Source organism: Tricharina praecox (genome assembly GCF_024521635.1).
Source record: "Tricharina praecox strain CBS 144465 chromosome Unknown BZA05scaffold_12, whole genome shotgun sequence".
Classification (NCBI taxonomy): Eukaryota; Fungi; Ascomycota; class Pezizomycetes; order Pezizales; family Pyronemataceae; genus Tricharina; species Tricharina praecox.
The window spans coordinates 430,570-449,520 of NW_026250414.1; the positions used below are offsets into that span (position 1 = coordinate 430,570).

General features: G+C 54.2%; 6 protein-coding genes across 6 annotated transcripts; 2 read left to right on the forward strand and 4 right to left on the reverse strand.

The window, feature by feature from the left end:
* Nucleotides 1–58: 58 nt before the first annotated feature.
* Nucleotides 59–1,038, reverse strand: BZA05DRAFT_398160 (uncharacterized protein). Its single transcript, XM_051483689.1, has one exon. The coding sequence runs from the start codon at nucleotides 1,031–1,033 to the stop codon at nucleotides 302–304; it is 732 nt and encodes a 243-aa protein (XP_051339400.1). The 5' UTR covers nucleotides 1,034–1,038; the 3' UTR covers nucleotides 59–301.
* Nucleotides 1,039–3,635: 2,597 nt separating this feature from the next.
* On the reverse strand, nucleotides 3,636–6,142 carry BZA05DRAFT_46473 (Aldehyde/histidinol dehydrogenase). Its single transcript, XM_051487742.1, has 5 exons — nucleotides 5,612–6,142; nucleotides 5,250–5,546; nucleotides 4,478–5,184; nucleotides 4,324–4,400; nucleotides 3,636–4,249 (listed from the first exon to the last, which is right to left on the reverse strand). Exons 1-5 carry the CDS (start codon nucleotides 5,989–5,991, stop codon nucleotides 3,806–3,808), a joined length of 1,905 nt encoding a protein of 634 aa, XP_051339401.1. The 5' UTR covers nucleotides 5,992–6,142; the 3' UTR covers nucleotides 3,636–3,805.
* A 554-nt stretch (nucleotides 6,143–6,696) lies between these two features.
* BZA05DRAFT_445054 (endoplasmic reticulum-based factor for assembly of V-ATPase-domain-containing protein) lies at nucleotides 6,697–7,386 on the forward strand (the record flags this gene model as incomplete). Its single annotated transcript, XM_051486967.1, has 1 exon — nucleotides 6,697–7,386. One exon carries the CDS (start codon nucleotides 6,697–6,699, stop codon nucleotides 7,384–7,386), a length of 690 nt encoding a protein of 229 aa, XP_051339402.1.
* Nucleotides 7,387–7,592: 206 nt separating this feature from the next.
* On the reverse strand, nucleotides 7,593–8,817 carry BZA05DRAFT_46492 (ubiquitin-conjugating enzyme/RWD-like protein). Its single transcript, XM_051487748.1, has 5 exons — nucleotides 8,627–8,817; nucleotides 8,458–8,539; nucleotides 8,288–8,383; nucleotides 8,008–8,201; nucleotides 7,593–7,955 (listed from the first exon to the last, which is right to left on the reverse strand). Exons 1-5 carry the CDS (start codon nucleotides 8,645–8,647, stop codon nucleotides 7,800–7,802), a joined length of 549 nt encoding a protein of 182 aa, XP_051339403.1. The 5' UTR covers nucleotides 8,648–8,817; the 3' UTR covers nucleotides 7,593–7,799.
* Nucleotides 8,818–12,094: 3,277 nt separating this feature from the next.
* On the reverse strand, nucleotides 12,095–14,723 carry BZA05DRAFT_398168 (cytochrome P450). Its single transcript, XM_051483690.1, has 8 exons — nucleotides 14,005–14,723; nucleotides 13,865–13,934; nucleotides 13,425–13,808; nucleotides 13,324–13,365; nucleotides 13,128–13,257; nucleotides 12,954–13,064; nucleotides 12,625–12,889; nucleotides 12,095–12,551 (listed from the first exon to the last, which is right to left on the reverse strand). Exons 1-8 carry the CDS (start codon nucleotides 14,272–14,274, stop codon nucleotides 12,228–12,230), a joined length of 1,596 nt encoding a protein of 531 aa, XP_051339404.1. The 5' UTR covers nucleotides 14,275–14,723; the 3' UTR covers nucleotides 12,095–12,227.
* A 3,078-nt stretch (nucleotides 14,724–17,801) lies between these two features.
* Nucleotides 17,802–18,821, forward strand: BZA05DRAFT_445058 (isoprenoid synthase domain-containing protein; the record flags this gene model as incomplete). The annotated part of the gene is made up of 1 exon (XM_051486968.1): nucleotides 17,802–18,821. One exon carries the CDS (start codon nucleotides 17,802–17,804, stop codon nucleotides 18,819–18,821), a length of 1,020 nt encoding a protein of 339 aa, XP_051339405.1.
* Nucleotides 18,822–18,951: the final 130 nt, after the last annotated feature.

Genomic DNA, 18,951 nt, shown 5'->3' on the forward strand with positions numbered 1-18,951 from the left:
GCATCATGTAGAGTAACTACCGTGTACCGTGTGTATGGATGTATGGATGGATAGACGGCTACATCCAAGTTTGAGCTTTGCGGATTGATTCTTCTTCTTCTTCTTCTTCTTCTTCTCGCTAGAGTACTCTAGATGGAGACGCGTCGTGACTGACTGACTGACTGACTGACTGCGTGCATGAGTTATGTAGAGTACCGGCTCTTTGCCCGTTGCTCTCTGCTCCAGCCTGTGTCCTCGGACTTGGGCGAAGGAGGGGGAGAGAGTGGCCACGGGCCACGCAGGTACCTAGGAGTACCTTACCTCAAGACTCAAGTTCCAAGTTCAAGTTCCCAGCATCCCTCCAAAAAAATCTCCTCCCTTGGGTGCAAATTCCCCCCCTCCCCTTGGTGGTGGCGGCTAGGCGGATCACGGATGGAACTTTCTCTGCAAGAACTGCAAGTTGCAACCCCTCGTCCACAAAGCAAAGGCGTAGTCCATTTCGGGTAGTCGCCGAACACAACGGTGCGTCGTCGGTGCCGGCCAAGTGCGAGTGTGTGACGGACCGGATTGGCTCGCAAGGAATGCGGGGAAGGCTTTGGGGGCTTGGCGGCCAGACCAGGACAGGACCGGGCAGGAAAGGACAGGACGACAAGGGCAGGGGAGGCCGGAGAGCGTATCCCGTGCAACCACCAGCAGCACCAGCAGAACCACAACTCCCCACCAACTGCAGGAGGATTCCAGTCACCTGGAAGTATCGTGAAACGGCTGTGCTTGGGGCTGGGCGGCGGTTGGGGTTTTCTTTGGGAGGAGGCGAGATTTCTGCCGGCGCTGGTGCTGGTGCTGGCTGATGGGACAGGCGAGCTTTGGCTTTGGCTTTGGCTTTGAAGAAGGTGCAGGGAAAAGCTGATGCTGATGCTGAGGCGGAACCGAAACGAGGTCCAGCTCCAACTTGGGCGCTCGTCTGGCTGGCTGGCTGGATGGCTCTTCGGCAAAAAATCATCAAAGCATAAATCGCTCTACCTATGGGGTAAGGCTGGCTGGCGTGCTTCAGCATCCATCTTCACGATCCTGCGAGGTGCGCCTTTTCTTTGGGCACTCTACCTAGTTGACGCTGGGTATGTAGGACTCTGCTCTAGTTGACGCTGGGTGCCTATGCTGCTGGGTATTCTGGTGGAGGAAAGTACCGTAGGTATGCGACGGGTCCATCCGCCGCCGATGAAGTTGTTGCTGGTAGTCAGCCACACATCTCCTGGGTGCTTTACACAGGCTTGGTATGATGGCCGGCGGAGATTCGGCGTCGTCGCACCACCACCACCACCACCACCTCCACCACCACCTCCACCACCACCTCCACCAACAACGCCACGCGGGGACCAGCACAGACACCAGCCAGCCAGCGCCGGACCCAGCGCCATCTCCACCACTCTGCGGTAGCCAACGCCATTCCATCCGCCCAACCCAACGCTGGAGTTGGTACTGGCAGGTACTCTACATACCATCCATCGTGAGTACAGTACAGAGATTTCACGACCGTCCAGATCCGCCGGCCATCCAAGCTCCATCCAAGTTCGCAGTTCGCAGTTCCACTCATCCCGATTCCAGACCCAATCGAACGGGCAAAAGCACCAACAAAAAACCAAAGAAAAAGAAAACGCCCAAACCTAAAAAAACCTCCTCGGTCCTCACATCACAGCCAACACCAACCAGCCGTTCCCTGAGCCCTCCCTCCCATCTTCTTTCTTTCTTTCTTTCTTTCCTTCGGTTGCCTTGCCTTGCCTTGCCTTTGACGTGAGTGAAACCGTAGAGTAATAGAGTACCTAGACGAAGTTTACTCCCCTCCACCTGGTGCTCTGCTCTACCGTTTGCGTTTTACTTTTTCCCGTCGGCGGCCGCTGCTGCTGCTGGGGCGATCGGGCGATGCGATGCTTTTACTATGATATGTATGGGCACATTTCTGATTCCGTTCCTTTTGTCTGTATGTAACCAACCCAACCCAGTGAACCAACCCGTCCCTGTGGCGGACGTCATCGACAGCAACACACACCACAAAAAAAAAACCAAAACCTTCCCAGCGATCGCTAAACACCTCGTCATCGCATCGTGATCGTCTTTCATCTCTCGGAGGGACGCAGGCCTGGAAGCGTCTTTGCGTAATCCTCCTCCCACCTTCTCGTCCTCGAGTCTTGAGTCGTCGCACTCTATTTCCGTTCAGGTACGGTGCGGTGCGCCCCTCCCTCTTCTGCCCCTCCCTCTTCCTCGTCTGCCTGACTTTGCGCCCCGTGCGCCGCGAACGCGCGACGACAGGATGAGGACGGCGATCAGACCTGTCGCACTAGTAGAGCACGGTACAGTAGAGCCTGCGCAAAAGGTCATGAGGCGACGCGAGGGAGTGCGGCGAGTGACATCGTGATGATGGCTGTAACTTCCTTTCACTGTCGAGTGTCGGCTGGTCAGTGGTCGCCCCCCTGTACTTCGGCTAGTACGGGGGGGTAAAGAGGCGGTAGGATAGCCAGACGGACCTCTGTCTCCGCTCCGCCCCCGTCCCGCCCCCCCCGTCCCGCCCCCGTGAAACCGCAACACATGATCTACCTGGGTACGCGCTGAGAACTCCACATCCTCCGCATCTTTTGCAGATTCCCAGCCTCGCTGTGTATGTAGGTCGGTAGGAAGTAGGTACGTAGGATGTGCGTAGCTGTACATCGCGGTCCGCCAGCCGACACCGGACAACTTCCAGGCTCCAGGGACCAGCACCGGATGAGCGCCGGCCACTGAGCTCACCGAGCCCACGTAGTTCACGATGCTACATACGCTCCAACTTTGGCTTCAAAGGGGGCAGCCCGGGGGTGATGTACTATTTACTACGGTACTCTAGTAGATGCCTATGCCCATGCCGCACGCATTCCCATGCCGTGCCTCGATCAAACCTACCTTTCACCTTCTCGCCTTCTCGCCTTCCACCTTCTCGCCTCCTCCGTCTCGCCTCCTCTCCGTCTCTCCAAAAAAGCGGGTTACTCCAGAGTAGTCTACATACGGTACATACGGTAGTTAAACGATTACGCCATGCGGCGCTGGGATTATGTGCACCCAGCAAAGTTGCAAAGTTGCATAGAAGGGAGGGAGGGGCATATTGCTTCTTTCTTTCTCCTCGGAGATTTTCCGTGACCTGCCTCCATAGTACTCTAGAGTAGAGTAGAGTGCTCTATGTACCTTGGGAGTTGTGGTGACCTGCGGTACTTCTGCCTGTGGATGTGGATGCGCGTGTGGATGGGTATGTGTGTGGACATGTGGATGGGTATGGGGATGGATGTGTCATCCACGCTCCTCCTCATCCTCCTCGCCCACCTCGCCCTCGTCCATCTGGGGGCATATATACGAGAGCGAGCACACGCAACATCCTCTACATGTGCAAAAGAGGAAAGAAAAAAAAGGAAGAAAAAAAAGGAAAAAAAACCCGGTGGTGTAAAAAAAGTGATCGCCGTTCATTAATAAGTACGGACTTATGTGTGTGTACCCATCAAATAATTTTTCCCCCTTCTGGGCTGGGCCGCTGGGCCTTCAAGTTCGGCCAGCCATACAAGTTGCAAGCTACAAGCTACAAGTTTACAAGTTTACAACCACTTAGGCCCCGGAGTCATACTGGATATAGAACTTAGAACTACAACTTTTTTTTCTCCTTGCAGGGCGGTTACGTGATCAACGCAATGGGTAGGTACTCTAGAGTACTCGCTAGAGCAGTTAGAGTTGAAGGCGGCGATTCATCGGCGGAAGGCCACTGCGGCGCCGTTTCTTGAGAGCGAGTGCACCTACTGTTGTTGTCGCGGGTTCGTCAGCGGTTGTTCTGGAATGGACAGACTCCTCCTACGCACGCACACACGAACACGCGCGCGGTCTCGAAGTCTCGAGGTTGCATCGCCATCGACCGACACGACACATGACGTGGCTCTGGACGGACGCCGAACGCCGAACATGATGATGCCCGGGCAGCCAGACGACAGAGAGGCAGAGAGGCAGAGAGGCAGAGAGGCAGAGAGGCAGAGAGGCAGAGAGGCAGAGAGGCAGAGAGGCAGAGAATGGGAGGAGGGCACGTACACAGCAACGCCAGCAGATACCGCAAAAGAGCCTTCCTCCATCTCGGGGCACCGAGCATAACCAGTTTCCAGAACCATCCATCGTACAGCAACTTCCCGTTGCGGTCAAAGTTTGCCGAAGGAATGTTTACCGAAGCGGCGTACTGCTTGATTTTTTTCTGGTTGAAGGGCGGATATCGGAACTGTTTCCCCGGGTCGGTCAGTCAGTGGACTGCTGTGGGAGGGGAGTCGTTCTGTTTGCTTTTGTTGGACTTGCCTGCATTAAGTTCTCGGTCCAGCTGGGCTGCGTGATGACTGGTCGTTTGTGCGTGAATGCATCGAACGTGTGCCGCCCTGTGATGTTTCGAGCCATGTGAGTACAGAGTTCAACGGCCGTCTGGTGGCCGGTCGGCGGGGTGCAATCGCCTCACCTCTGTAGGCTCCACTACCACTCTCGCCAACTCCTCCGAACGGGACGCTGTGAATGGCGGCATGGAATATGGTGTCGTTGAACGTTACACCACCACTGCGAGTATTTGAGAGAACTACACACACACACACACACACACGAAGAAGGGTCAGCAACACAGAGCAGCACTCGATGACATCGGCTCCCCTCGAAAACGTACTCATCTCTTTCTCCTTCTTGTCGCGCGTAAAAGCATACAGCGCAAGCGGGCAGTCTCCCACTTTCCTTACGATACCCAACATCTCCTGCAGCCCGCCCGGAACCACCACGTACGGCAGCAGCGGCCCAAAGATCTCCTCGCCCAGCAAGGAATCATCCAGGCTATCGACCCTGATGACGGTTGGCTCAATCCACTTGTCCTCTGCGTCCGACCGTCCTCCGAAGACGATCTTCCCCTTGCTGTTCTCGAGCATGCCCACAATGCGGTTGAAGTGCCGCTCGTTGATGATGCGCGCAAAGTTGTCTGGGTCTTGCGTGCCGTTCGGAAAGAACTTGTGCATGGTCTTGATGTAGCTCTCGACGAAGGCGGCTTCGCAGCTGGGGTCGATCAGGACGTAGTCGGGGGCGAGACATATCTGCCCGCAGTTCATGAGTTTTCCCCAGGCGACGCGTGGTCCCGCCAGTTTTGCGTCCGCGGTCGAGGTTATGACAACCGGGTTCAGACCGCCTCTGAGATCATCCGTCAGCATTCGCTCTCGTAGGGATTCTCCACTCCATCATTTGGTGTAACCCACAGCTCCAGGAGTACAGGCGTCAAGTGTTTGGCTGCCGCCTTGGAGACGATCCGGCCCACGGCGCTGCTGCCAGTGTACAGGATCTTGTCCCACTTGCAGTCGAGCAGCCTCGTGGTCTCCTCGATGCCGCCGTTGACGACCGCGTAACAGTCGGGGTCCAGGGCCTCCTTCACGATCTTTTCGATCATGGCGGACGAATGTGGCGTCATCTCACTCGGCTTGAGCACGCACGTGCAGCCCGCCGCGATCGCTCCGACGAGCGGGACCATCACCAACTGAATGGGGTAATTGAACGGTCTGCATACCGTGGGGTCAGCACTTCCCTGCTCGATCCTGTCTATAGTACACTCCCCGCCACTCACCCGATGATCAACACCGTTCCCAACGGATTCTTCTGAAGCTTCGGCGGCCCCATGAGTTTATACATCATGGGCACCTCGCAAGGCTCATCCGCGACGAGGGAGTCGAAATTCTCAAGGGTGGCCATGATGTCATGCTCCAGCCAGGTGGTCTCCGTCATCATCGCCTCGGCGGTGGGTTTGTTCAGGTCCTTCTTGAGTGCGGCCAGCACCGCATCGCGATTGGCCACCACGGCATGGTAGAGTTTCCGGAGCTGCTGCTTGCGGAATTCGAAGGGGCGCGTTTTGCCGCTGAGGAAGGTTTCCGACAGCCGCGAGTGCGTTGACTCGATCTGCGAAAGAGACGTTGTGGTGTACGTGACGAGCTGCTGGCCGTTGGACATTTTGTCAGTGGTAAGGGTTGTGGGAGAATGCTGTGCAATGGGGAGACAGGTAGCTTAAGTACAGAAGCTACATATGTTGTGTGTGCCGCAGGATGTACTTAGATGGGTAGTTGGGTACCATGCGACACTGAAACCTGCCAGTGTCCAGTAGATACCTCATAGGCAGAAGATTAAGTATATATCCCCGGCATGCGGTGCATACTTCATCAATATCCCCACACCGATCGCTATTGAAACCGGATCCTCCCGAGGCTTCGCAAGCTTACGCTTTTTTTTTTACCGTCACCGGCCCCACAGTCTCCCCGGGCTCCGGCGAATGTCCCACTCAGGCGATGGATAATTGCACTGCGATACACGCCAAATGATACCTATTGATGCTCATATCTATCTTCTTCACTCGCCCATCGAAAGACACGGGTATTCGCTTTCCCTTCGTCGCGGAGAGACGTCCGGCAAGCCAAACCATCGCTCCTTCCGCATCGCACGTGCAATGTTCACGGCAGCCTCGGTACTCTAGGTAGTGGCCTGCATGAGGAATCGTGGCCGGCGCCGCAGTGGTGCGACCAACGCCCGCATCGGCAAGGCTCCCGAAACGAAACTTGATTGCATCATGCACGTGAGCGAGCGCTTTACCACGCGCGTTTCTCCAGCGTGGGGCTCGCCAACAACCCAAACACCCGCACCCACACACACACACAACACACGATGGTCCAACTAACAACCACCCCGCGCCTGCGCCGCGCAGTCCGCATCTACAACGCGCTCCCCACGACCACCACACCGCTCCCCGCCGACGCGGTCGCCCTCTCGCACGAGCAGATCCGCGCCGTGTCGCGGGCGCTCGCGCACCACCCCGCCGACTCCGACTCCGGGGATGGGGACTACACGTTTTCGACGCTCCTCCGGGGCAGCGGGATCTTCCACGCGCCGCCGGCCCCTGCGCCTGCGAAGACTCCCGAATACATCGCGCTGATGGCGCGGCTCCGGCGCGACGAGGAGGAGCGCGAGTACACGGCGCTGCTTGCGGCACCCCAGCACGCAGCGTCCACCTCAATCCTGAGCGAAGACGAGGACTGGAAACTTGTCAAGAGCCAGATCTCGATGATCTTCAATGTGCTGCTCAGTGTGCTGGCTACGGCGGCCGCCGTGTGGAAGGTTGCTGGTGCGTGGGATGTTGCTGCGAGGTTGGGCGTGGCGTTTCTGGCTGCGATTGTCGTCGCTGTTGCAGAGGTGGTGCTACTGTGGGGGTATCTTGGAAGGGTCGAGGAGGCGGGAGAAAAGGAGAGGCAGAGGGGGAAGGGCGAGGTCAAGGGAGCTACGGGGGTTAGTTGGATTGTTGGGCTGGGAGGTGTGGTTGAGAAGAGGGGTAGTAGTGGGATGGGTGGGAAAGGGTGAGATCGGTGGTGAGGACGGGTGTTATTCACGAAGTGCCACACACGCATATATCAATCGTTCACGACTCACGGTCCGATATCTGTAAGCAGAAATCATGGTTTATGTAGTATCGATAAAAACATCCCGGGAAAACGAAACACCGACCAGAACACATAAAACCCCGAAGAAAAGGAAGACACGCTAAAGGACAGAAGAGCTAGAGAATCGGAAACAAAGCTACAGAACAGGCATCATGTTGTAAATGCAAAAGAAGAAAACGGGGGTAGCAGAAAAAGAAACCACGCCGAGGTAACAAAAGCAAAACAGAAGAACGAGAGAGAGGGGAGGTGTCTATTTCCATCTCGGCAGCAATCCATCGAGCAAAGCAATAATACGAAAGCACTAGACTGTCTAACCTCCCGCGTGGCAGAGGCCTAGTTCTTGAGGACACGATCGAACTGCACGTTCTTGACGTATCCTCCTTGCATACTTTGCTTAACGTTCCTCTTGAAGTTTTCACGAGTCAGGCGCAGGTCCTCAGCAGCCTCCTTGTTGAGAGGATCGCTGGAGTTCGGCTCGAGGAACAGGAACTATCTACGCGTCAGCATCACCACCGCCACGCCACCGAGGTAGTAAACCCACCTGCAATCCAACCATGACCGCATTCAGATTCAACACGGGCTTCCAGTCCTCGCGGAGGATGTTCAAGCACACGTTCCCCTCCAGATCGATGTTTGGATGGTAGATCTTCTGCGTGCATTTGACCTTGGGGGGCTCGTGGGGGAAATTGCTGTTGATCGCGAACGTGAACTTGAAGACCCCGCCTTTGTACATTCCTGCGATGCATCCGACCCGCGTCAGCCAACCCGACCCAACCCAACCCAACCCAGCGCCACCATACGGATTCATCTCGGATACTTACCCTCATCAGGCTCGATCTTCAACTCAAAGTTGAGGATATCGTCGGGGTCCGGAAAGTGTGTTCGCATGGTCGAAGGCAACGATAATTCCGCCACATCTATCCGCCCCATCCATCCTCTTTAGCCCCCCTCCTTCTCTCTCGATGGCGACGATGAAGACGAGGAGACGCACCCTTCTGAGCCCGCAGTTGCGCCGCGGTAACTTTCTTCTTCTTTCCACCTTCGGAGTTGTTAGCAGCCTGCTGCTGCTGCTTCTATTCCCCAGAGTCCTGATCAGCAAACGACTCACGCGACGCAAGTTCGGGGGTAGGGTAGAGGGGGGCAAGTGGGGGAAGACAAACCATGGACCAGATCTTCAACATGGTGCTCAGTTATCGTGGTGAGGGGGAGGCGAGTGAGGGGGATATTCGGGGCGTTGGGATATGGTAGTGGTGGTGGTGGAGATGATGAAGCGTTCGTTTATTCGTGGTTGTCGACGGCGGCGGCGGGGTGGTGGAGGAAGTGGTGAGTTGGGCGCTTCGGAAGATTGCAGAGCCGCAATAATTGTGTCACCGCTCGGTTCGGTACGCGTCGAATTGCTTCTTTGGTTAGCGATAGCGAGTGACCTATTATGTGTGCGGTGTGCGCGAGAATTTGCCAATTTGGTACATATGTCGCATTGTTGTCATATTGATCCAACTCACAGAAGTCACATATAGGCAGGAGAATCGGTCAAGTATTCACGAGTCATAAATCGCATTATGCCGCTGGAGGCTGTATATATGATGTATGATGTAGGTATGTTTCAAAGGCACGCGTACAGTAGAGAAGAAGATTCAGAATTCACCGGATACTACGTTAATTCTAACTTTTAAGGCACATTTACACAATTATAGCTGTCGCGCATCCGGAGAAAAGTATCTACCCGGCGTACAAATACGATACTATACTCATATCCATACTTGATTTTACGACCACGGGTAGTTGGTCATAATATATGTATCAATTTCTGAGATGTTGGCTTTTGAGCGAAGTTCAACTAACTTCCGTTACAACGTGGTGATGATGGATGCATGGTCAGACCTAATATATGATCTTTGGCTTAGAAAGTGAGGGTACATAGGCGGTCTTTGTTTGATGTAGAGACCTCGGTATCCCGATCGACATGTAGCTGTGTGAATACCTCCAACATCCAATCGCTCTTGGATCCACCAGTAGCTAATGGCATTGGCGTCCTCTCAAATATACCAGCGATGGGGACATCAGCGCCTATCTCATTCCCCCACTCGGCTGCGCAATATGGTGGCGTCTGTCCATTCCCATCGATGATCGAGACCTGGGCGCCTCGAGAAACCAACAGTCGAAATTCCGCTTCAAGCCCGCACCCACTTGCGCAATGCAGTGGCGTTCTCCCATACCGATCGGCTGCGGAGACATCGGCGCCCAGATCAACCAAAAGGCGCACCGAATCCGCTACCTTCGGAACGTTCAACCAAGGGGTGGCAAAGTGTAGCGGCGTCATCCCGTCCTCATTGCGGATCGAAACCTCAGCGCCGAGATCAATGAGCAACCGTAACACCGCTTGATTCCCGGTCACAACTGCCCGGCGCAGTGGCGTCAGCCAGTTATTCGTGGTCGGCAAATCGTCGATGCCCCGATCAACTAGCATTCGCATAAATGGCACCACCTTCGAATCGTACCAGTACCCGGCGGCCAAGTGTAGTGGCGTGTGCCCGTTCTTATCGGTGGCGAAGACATTGGCACCCCGATCAATCACCAGCCGCAACACCGCCTCGTTTCCGCGCTCGGCTGCCCAGTGCAGCGGCGTCCTCCCATCCTGATCGGTCGTGGAGGCATCGGCGCCGCAATCAACCAAAAATTGCACCAGCGATCTTGCCTCCGTATCGTCCTCGTACCCAGCGGCCAAATGCAGTGGCGCCTCGCCATTGTTATTCGTGACCAAAACATCGGCGCCGAGATCGATCAACAACCACAAAACCACCACGTTCCCACTCCCGACTGCCCGGTGCAACAGCATATCCCCGTTCTTATTCGGACCCGATAACTCGGCACCCAGATCTATCAGCAACTGCAGTACAGACTCATCCCCACTTCCGGCTGCCCAATGTAGTGGTTTGTTTCCATCCATAGCGGTGGCTGAGACGTCGCAGCCGTGATCAACCAGAAGTCGCACCAACGACAACGCTTGAGAGCTGTCCGGGGATTCAGCGGAGCGCGCTTGCACTGGGCCGGTCATGGTGCCCCGGTCTTTGCCATGCGAAGCAATGAGCACCTTGTTGAACATATAGGAGAAATGTCGTTACCGCCTCCAGATCATTCTTGTATCCGGCGGCCAAGTGCAGCGGCGCCTCGCCATTCGTATCTTGAATGGAGACCCCGGAGTCAAGATCGATCAGCAGCCGTAACATGGCCTCGTTCCCTATTCGGGCTGCCCAGTGCAGCGGAATTTCCCCACCCACATCAGTCGCGGAGACATCGGAGCCCCGTTCAACTAGTAGCCGCACCGATGGCACCGCCTTCGATTTGTATTGGCATCCAGCAGCGAAGTGCAGTGGCGACAACCCTTTATTATCGGTGGTCAAGACATCGGCGCCGAAATCAATCAGCAGCTGCAACACCGCTTCATTCCCACTCTCGGCTGCCCGGTGCAGCGCCGTCATTCCATCTTGATTGGTCGCGGAGACATCGGCGCCCCGATCAATCAGCAGCCTCACCATTCGCTCCGCCTGCGCACCATCCCAGAATCCGGCGGCCACGTGCAATGGCGTCTGCCAAAATGCATCCTTAGATGTGACCTTAGCCCCGCGATCGCTTAGCAGTCGCAATACCGCCTCGTTACCGAAGATGGCTGCCCAATGGAGCGGAGTGTTCCCGTTCCCATCGGGGGCGGAGATATTGGCGCCCCGATCGACCAATAGTTGCACCAAGGATACCGCTTCCGAATTGTTCCTGTATTTAACCGCCAAGTTCAGTGGCATATGTCCGTAGTCATTGGAGACCGAGATATTGGCGCCCTGGTCGATGAGCTGGCGCATCACAGCCTCGCACCCACTACTAGTGGCAAAATTCAGTGGCGTGTTCCCATTCTTGTCGGTGGCCGAGACGTGACCTGGGCTATAGACAGTGCTAATATTAGCTGTTTGCCAGTGTTCTCCATCGTCCGGCCCGGACGGCCAAAATGCCGGACGGTCCCAGCCTGGGACGGACGGTTGCAAAATTTCTCCGTCAAGTCCGAGCCTGGGAAGGATGGGTCGGTCCCCGTCCGACGGTGGAGGACGACCGTCCAAGTCACGTGAATATGATTCGGCTGCTTGATGATTTCTTAGCACCGATATCCAACACACCACCATGTCAGTTCATCCCTCACCGCTCCACAAGCTGTGAAAAGTAGCATTATTCTGACTCGGCCCATATCACAGCGCTCTATGCACCATATCTCACTCGGCCACCCAAGGCCCCACGCCCGAAACTAGGTTTTTACCCAACGCTTGGCGAACGGCCGTCCTGCGCCGTCCGTCTCGTCCGTCCGCTGAGAAAACCTTGGCCGTCACATCCTAGGCTTGGACGGACGGGAGGCACGCCGTCTGTCCTCGTCTGAGGCCTAAGACGGACGGACCGGACGATGGAGAACACTGGTGAAGGCTGCAGTACTGAGTTGTGAGAGCGAGGATGAGGGCAGAGATGGCAGAAGCAGTTATGGAGGACTGTCACAGTGACAAGCGGTGGGTGGCGGCGTCGGGCGGGTAGTGAGAGTAGGACAGAATTCTGTGTTTTTTCAGAAGAAGTTTTCATACTACAGTATGGACGGTGCTTTACTCGCTCACAAGCTTATCTGTAGTAACTAAATACAGACAGCAAACCATGATAAGCTCAGATAGTGCGAATGGATATTCTCATATGAGACGCAGAACTCAAGTTCCAAACTCTTAAATACAAATCACATCAATATCCGATCCTCCTCTCGACCTTAACCATCAGAGGTGCCTTCAGCCACATAAAGTACGTCTTGCACTTCCGTATCAAATCTTCTTCAGGTTTCACAAGCTTCAGGTCATATAGGAACATCATCCTAGCGATATAAAGCCGCATCTCCATCCACGCCAGATTCTGTCCCAGACACTGTCGACTCCCCAGACCGAACGGCACGCTCGCTTCCTTGACATCTGTGTTGTCTTCGTCTATCCATCTCTCCGGCCTGAACTCGTCGGGACTATCCCACCACTCTTCACCATGGCAGAGCGTCCAGGGGTGCGTGGATACTTTGACCTTTTGGGACGTCAGTGGGTCATGCAGAGCGGAGAGGGGCGGAATCAAGTCGATGGGTGCAGGAATAACGTACACCTTTGGGTATGTAATTCCCAGCCACAAACGCGCCGGGCGAGTACCTAGGTAGCCCGGTTGGGCCAGGTGGGAAGACTCTCAATCCTTCCTTGATGACGGCAGTCAGATACGGAAGTTCTCCGAGCTTTCCGGCAGTGATATCCTCTAGACATGCGAATTTGGTGCGGATTTCTCCTTGGAGATGAGCGATTACGCGGCGGGTCTTTGCGAGGTGATAGATGGTGCCGCAAAGCATCGCGGTCATTGTTTCTGCGCCGCCGAGACTGGAAAAAAAGAAATGTTAGACCAAACGCCAACCTTCTAGTAATAGGATAGGGTACTAGTCACATAAGCTGGGAACTGTGTGCTGTTAATTCATCGTGGGTGACCGGTGATTTGCCGTGTTTGTCGACCATGTAGCCGAGGATGTCCTTGCGTTCGGATGGAGACGATATACGACTGTAGGCAAAAGATTAATATGCGGTGGTTCACGCGGTTTGGTTCTGCGACTGATCCACTGACCGGAGAGTTTGCTCCTTGCTCCAGGCGACGTGCCATTTCCGGGCATCGATGTACACCTGCGGGATAAACCGCTTGAAGATGGAGTTGAAGATTGGGAAACGCCTGGCCGCCTCGACGTACGCGGCGACATCTATAACATACCGGTAATCAGCACGATCTGCTATGGTTGACGGACCGCGCTTCGACCACCACCTACCAATGCATTCGGTTACCATGCTCATCCATCGATGCGATATACCTATGTACCAGATTTAGCACGGTATCCCATAGAGGGAAGGAATAATCGTTCGCCCCTACCTTTATCCAGAGCTCCAAATGCCTCCCCAAACGCCAGATCTCCAGCAGTATCGAACGTAAGGAACTGGAACCATTCGACCATATCCACACCCTCCTCGGTTTTTCCCCTCTCTTCGATCGCACTCATGAATCGATCCAGATGTGGGAGCACCAGCGGTTCAAACTCCCAGGTGGCCTGCGGGGTAAACGCCGGTGTCAGGAACTTACGTTTTCGGAGATGAGTTGCGACGTCACGTTCCGTGCCAATGCCGTGTTCACCGAACCCTGAGTCGATGGCATCGAAGAACTCCGTCTTGGTGAAATGCTGCCGGGATTTGAAAATATCACGGTAGCTGGTCGGCGTGGCGAATGATAGATCGTTAGGTGCGATACGGACAACCGGGCCTACAACGCTGTACATTAGCACCAGCACGGATGCAAGGGAGTCCAAGCTCGCTCACCGTATTTCGCATGCATGTCCTTAATGATCCAGATTGACCTCCCGCTAATATGAACGTATCCAAGCCATATCTGCCATTACACCTCTGCATTTCGCTTACCGTCTTCCCTGGTAGCCCACCAACCAAAGGGGAAAGCTTACGCCTGATATCGCAGCAATTTTTGGACCTGGGAATCTGGCTAACGGGTGGAAGAACAGTAGGTAGGTGGCGCGAATGAAGTGGTAGATCAACACAAAGCCAAAGACAGCAAGGACCTTATGCGTGGCCAGATAATAGAGTGTTCCCCTCGCCGTAGGCGTGACGTTGGCGAAGGCGGTGGTGATGTTCTCCCAGGACGGAGATATGTCTTGGAATGATTCGACGGAGAGGGATATGGGTGTGAGAGATGCCACAGCCGATTGTAACCCCATAGCTGCTGGGAGTAAACGAACACAGATGTCTGAAGGTATGTGAAGTAGGAAGTTCAGTAGATCTCGCCCTCTCGGTGGGGTGAGTGAAGAGGGAATCGATGGCAGTGGCAGGCAAAGGATGGAGGTTTTATCAGTTGATCTGACTTGAGATACAGGAACAATCAAAATCAGCCGCTACCAAAAGACGCTGAGCACACACTCGTGTGTGCATTGTCGTGACTCTCCGGGGGAGGGGGGGGGGAGAGAAAGGGCGGAAATGCCCGGCTCTGGCGAGGATGTTCGTGATTCTGCTTCCTGCGGTGCAGACGCTTAGGTTTACGCTTTTCGGTTCTGTTATCGACCGGCCCGAACTTCGAAGTTGTGGAAGGCTTTTCCCGCACCAAGATAGAAGCCTAACAGCTACATGGCGGAGTGGCTGCATGGCACTAAAAGCAGTGAGAGAGAGAGATCTTCAATTTATTTCGCATGCAGTCTATCTAGACTATGACGAACCGTTAAAAGCAGTGAGTGTACAACGACCGTACTGATTAACGTGGACGTCATCTACTCACGCGGTGGAGGATCCAGACGCACAAGGTATGTAATTATTAAACGTTATATCATGGCATTCACTATGTGCCGAGGACTGCATTCATACAGAATCCCCCACATCTTGCTGTACCTATCTCTATATCCCTGCACGCCTAAAAAAAATTTCACCGGTGACTTTCACCGCCCCAGATTCTCCAGAACCTGGAACCCCGCCATCGCTCACCGGACATCGACGCGCGGATGAAGACTACGGCAGTTCGTTTACTTGGTGACTCAGCAGGATATATGTGGCAAGTCTATACCGTGATAGGCCAGCAACGTAGTCTTCGCCTAAACTCCACAAGCATTTGGGCATAAATACAACGGGCACTTATCCAATACCATTAACCAAGTTATTGGTTTGAACAGTCTTGTAAGTAAAGCACAATATTGTGCTGGTGAATTAGATGAGGCCCTGAGTGTGATTAAAAATGCAGAGGAAAATGAGGGATAAAGGGCCACGAATCGTGGACTAGAAAAACGTAGGTAGCCTTTGCATAGCGTGGACGATAACTACGAGCCTAAGAACGGGATGAAGGTAATAAATACTACGTAAATGTAGATAAAAGTTAACCAGGTCATTATTAGATTGTATCTAAAGAATACCATGTTCGGCGTTCGCTGCGGCCCTGTGGCGGCAGCTATGCAAGGACTATGATCACCCAACTAGCGCTATAGGCGCCGGCTGTGCGGAGACACTGGGGTATGGATATAGAACAAGACTAGCGTCGCTCCACCTCACACGCAGACCGGCGGCGTAAGGGCCTAGGCCGTTTGGATATGCTATTGCCCCACGAGTAGAGTACTCAATACATAGTATATATTGGATATTAACCAAGGAATAGTGGGGTTCGCGTTGTCTAGGTACGCGAGACCAGATCTGTATTTGAGCCCCAACATTGCATGAGACCGCAACTTATTTCCAGAGGTGTGGGGAGGAAACCATGCCATCTTTGGGCAAGAGATAGCCCATCGCCGTGCATGCTAGCAAGAGACTTCCTGAATGAGCAGACCCCATACATTAAGGTTTTGGACAATCTCTGCATAAATTCTGACTTCAATTGACCGGACTCAATGTCCAGATGGAATGGCCCCGGCCACTTCCATTGAAAGCTTAGCCCCCTCGATACGAAACTTTGAACACAAGGTAGGAGCATAAGTTGGGATACAGATTAGCTACAGCAAGCCAAATGGCTCGTATTGAGGGGAGTGGCAGCCGAGTTTGCGCCTAAGCCGACAGCGCAGGGAGCAAATAACGGCGGTTTATGTAGATATCGTGATGTTTGGCCGGCAGCAACAAGGTAAACGAACCCCATAAACCCAAGGAAAATCGGAAATGTCTTTCCAGTGGAATCAGAGTTGGCAGTAGTGGCCTGAAGCGGTGGTGGCGGTCCGAGTAGTGGGAGGCAGCGGCAGTCTATCAGTTTAAAAATAGCCTGTCCCGCGCTCCCCAAGCGTACTCTATTACGAGTGGAAGTGGTCCTCTGAAATAAGTATGCGTCAGCTTCAACTCTTGGGAATATCAGGCGATATGTCTGCTTCTGAATGTGCCCGCAGTCAAACGCATGAAGCGTTTGGTCTCCTCGTCACAAGCCGCAAGGCTGCCTTATCTTATTTCTCGCTCTTGGTCTGTATTGTACCTGCATGGCCGCTGCCATGGCCCTACCCGCAGTTGCCACTCCTCGTCCCGTTGGACTGCATGCGTCTGGCGCTAACTATCCGTGTCGCAGCCGGGATAAACTGCCGACATTCATTCCGCTGTCGTCCATAGCACCCAACACCCACTGGCAGTCTTTCGTTTTTTCGGAGATCCGCCCGATATGTACTTGCTACGATTTCCACCGGACAACCACAGCCTTAGCCGAAGGCCGGGGTTATAGATCCGGACGACCGTGAGAATCATGAGATATGTATGTAAACCCGTAGTTGATCCGCACTCCAGCATTTTTGCGGCGCTAATGCCCCACTGCGGCGGTATTCTGGGCAGAATCCAGGATCAGATTCACATCCACGATAATTATACTATGTTAACCGTCCGCACCCTCTTTTTCGCGCGGCCTTTTATCTTAACCGGAAACCCCGCAAGGGAGGTTACCGGTGTGGTGCGTCTGGTCAACCAAGAGTGTTCTCGAGCCGCCATGTGAAGCGCGCTTGCCTAGCAGCCGCAGATAGACGGAACATGAGACAAAAACCGCGAGAGGCGTGCCGCGGGGCTCCAGGAAGGCATTACCTCGGAATAGGCCGTAACAATAAGCTAGTAATACAGATATGAGCACGACGTTGAGTCTATGGCGTGTTACAGGGACTTTCAGAGGTACTAACTGCCTCGAAGGACGAGCGGAGACGTTATCCATATGCTTCTTCTGGGGGTTGACCTATAGTCGCTGAATAGCTGCTCCGCATTTGGGAAATCAGTTGATTCTTCGCCTCCGCTTGCTTTTTATCACTTACCGGCCAGGCCGGTCAGAATGCCGAGTGATTTCTCATGATGGTATGTTCCGCATTTCGATAATTGCTTCCCCTTTATAGAATGACAGTAGTGAGTAAGAACATACGCAATGGGCAAGCATTTAATGCATCCGCGAGATGCAGGCAAGTTTCCGAGCAAGCCTTACCACGTGCTGTATCATGGCCTCCACGCTGCGAGCGGAGCACTATTCCAACCTGTCGGGCTGTCACATCCTGACATCCCTTTTGAGCTGTTGTTTCGGTGGACATCATCATGAACCACTCCAATGGGTGGATCAAAGAGGTACAAATAAACGGCTGATTTCCTGTCCGAACTGCCACGCTTGCAACCCATCAGGAAAATCATTTTCGGCACGCCTTCGAACAGCCAGAAAAGTACCACGCGATTCAAACTTACGATGCATCACCAACTGGCTTCACTGGCTTTGAACAGCCTCTCATTGTCCGTTTCTTACATCGCCAAAATCCTTCGATGGTGGTCGGCCCACATGCCCCCGATCGCTATTACCGCAGCCAACCAGCCGACACCAGAGAGACCACTTGGGCTGAATCTCGACGGAACCGTACTGAAGACATTCCTCAACTCTCTGAACTTCGACATTGAGAAGGAAGCGATCCCACGCAACCTCGAGCTCGAAGCAGCCATGCAGCGAGTATTCGAAGCCGAGAACCTTCCGCCCAAAAGCCTAGCACAGGTCCTCCAGATGCTGCCCTTCACCTGTGCGGCGTCAGAGATGTCGTACTACACCCATCCGTTCGCAATAAAGGTCTTCATCGCGACCTATATCACCCTCCTCCTCTACCTCGACGATCTCTGCGAGAAAGACCCCGCCGCGATGGTCCCCGAGCTCACGCGCGTCGTTGCCACCGTCGGCAGCGGCGGCGGCGAAGAACACCAGTACCACCCGAGCATCCGCCACTTCCTGCGGCTGGTACGGGAAGACGCACCGAAGCACTACGGCCCGCTGTCGACGGGTGTGATCGTAAAGTCGACGATCGACTACTTCGTCGGCTGTTTGATCGAGAGCCAGTATCCGAAGGGTGTGAAGTGTCCCGCGAGCGCCGGCCGGTTTCCGAGGTACCTGCGCTTGAAATCGGGCAATAGCGAGGCGTTCGCTCACATGATATTCCCCGAGGAACGGTTTCCAGAGCGGAAGTTCCTCGAGACATACCTCCCCACCATCCCAGATATCGTTGAGCTCACGTATATGATCAACGACTGCTTGTCGATGTATAAGGAGTCGATCGTGGGGACGGAGGAGAACACGTACTTCATGAGCATGGGTAAAGTGCATAGGTGTGATCCGGTCGATGTCTTGGTGAGGACGGGGGTTGATCAGGCTGGGTTGGCCAGAGATGTTAGTGCAACGCTGGATGGGAAAGAGGAGTTGAAGGAAGCTTTTGAGACGTATCTAAGCGGCTACATCATGTATCACTGTACTCAGAAACGATATAGGCTGGCAGAGCTGGGGATCAGCATGGAGCCTTCACGTTCGCCACAAGCTTGAGGGATTGTCTGTCGAATGCACTTTATAATTCGATATTTCCGTACTGGTATGCATCTATGGTGGGAAGGACAGCTAGGCCGTTATGGGAAAGTTCCGGGCACACAATAGCATTAGGTATGTTGTACAGCTG

What these genes read in the sequence shown, in the direction of transcription:
- BZA05DRAFT_46473 (XM_051487742.1), bottom strand. Translation starts at nt 5,991, where the DNA reads ATGTCCAACGGCCAGCAGCTCGTCACGTACACCACAACGTCTCTTTCG. An exon ending in GGAACGGTGTTGATCATCGG is followed by an intron (nt 5,547 to 5,611) that starts GTGAGTGGCGGG and finishes CACGGTATGCAG; the next exon opens with ACCGTTCAATTACCCCATTC. An exon ending in TGGTAGTGGAGCCTACAGAG is followed by an intron (nt 4,401 to 4,477) that starts GTGAGGCGATTG and finishes GAAACATCACAG; the next exon opens with GGCGGCACACGTTCGATGCA.
- BZA05DRAFT_46492 (XM_051487748.1), bottom strand. Translation starts at nt 8,647, where the DNA reads ATGTTGAAGATCTGGTCCATG. An exon ending in TGTTGAAGATCTGGTCCATG is followed by an intron (nt 8,540 to 8,626) that starts GTTTGTCTTCCC and finishes TCTGGGGAATAG; the next exon opens with AAGCAGCAGCAGCAGGCTGC. An exon ending in CGGTCATGGTTGGATTGCAG is followed by an intron (nt 7,956 to 8,007) that starts GTGGGTTTACTA and finishes ACGCGTAGATAG; the next exon opens with TTCCTGTTCCTCGAGCCGAA.
- BZA05DRAFT_398168 (XM_051483690.1), bottom strand. Translation starts at nt 14,274, where the DNA reads ATGGGGTTACAATCGGCTGTGGCATCTCTCACACCCATATCCCTCTCC. An exon ending in AGCAAGGAGCAAACTCTCCG is followed by an intron (nt 13,065 to 13,127) that starts GTCAGTGGATCA and finishes TTTTGCCTACAG; the next exon opens with TCGTATATCGTCTCCATCCG. An exon ending in GCACACAGTTCCCAGCTTAT is followed by an intron (nt 12,890 to 12,953) that starts GTGACTAGTACC and finishes CTTTTTTTCCAG; the next exon opens with TCTCGGCGGCGCAGAAACAA.
- BZA05DRAFT_398160 (XM_051483689.1), bottom strand. Translation starts at nt 1,033, where the DNA reads ATGCTGAAGCACGCCAGCCAGCCTTACCCCATAGGTAGAGCGATTTAT.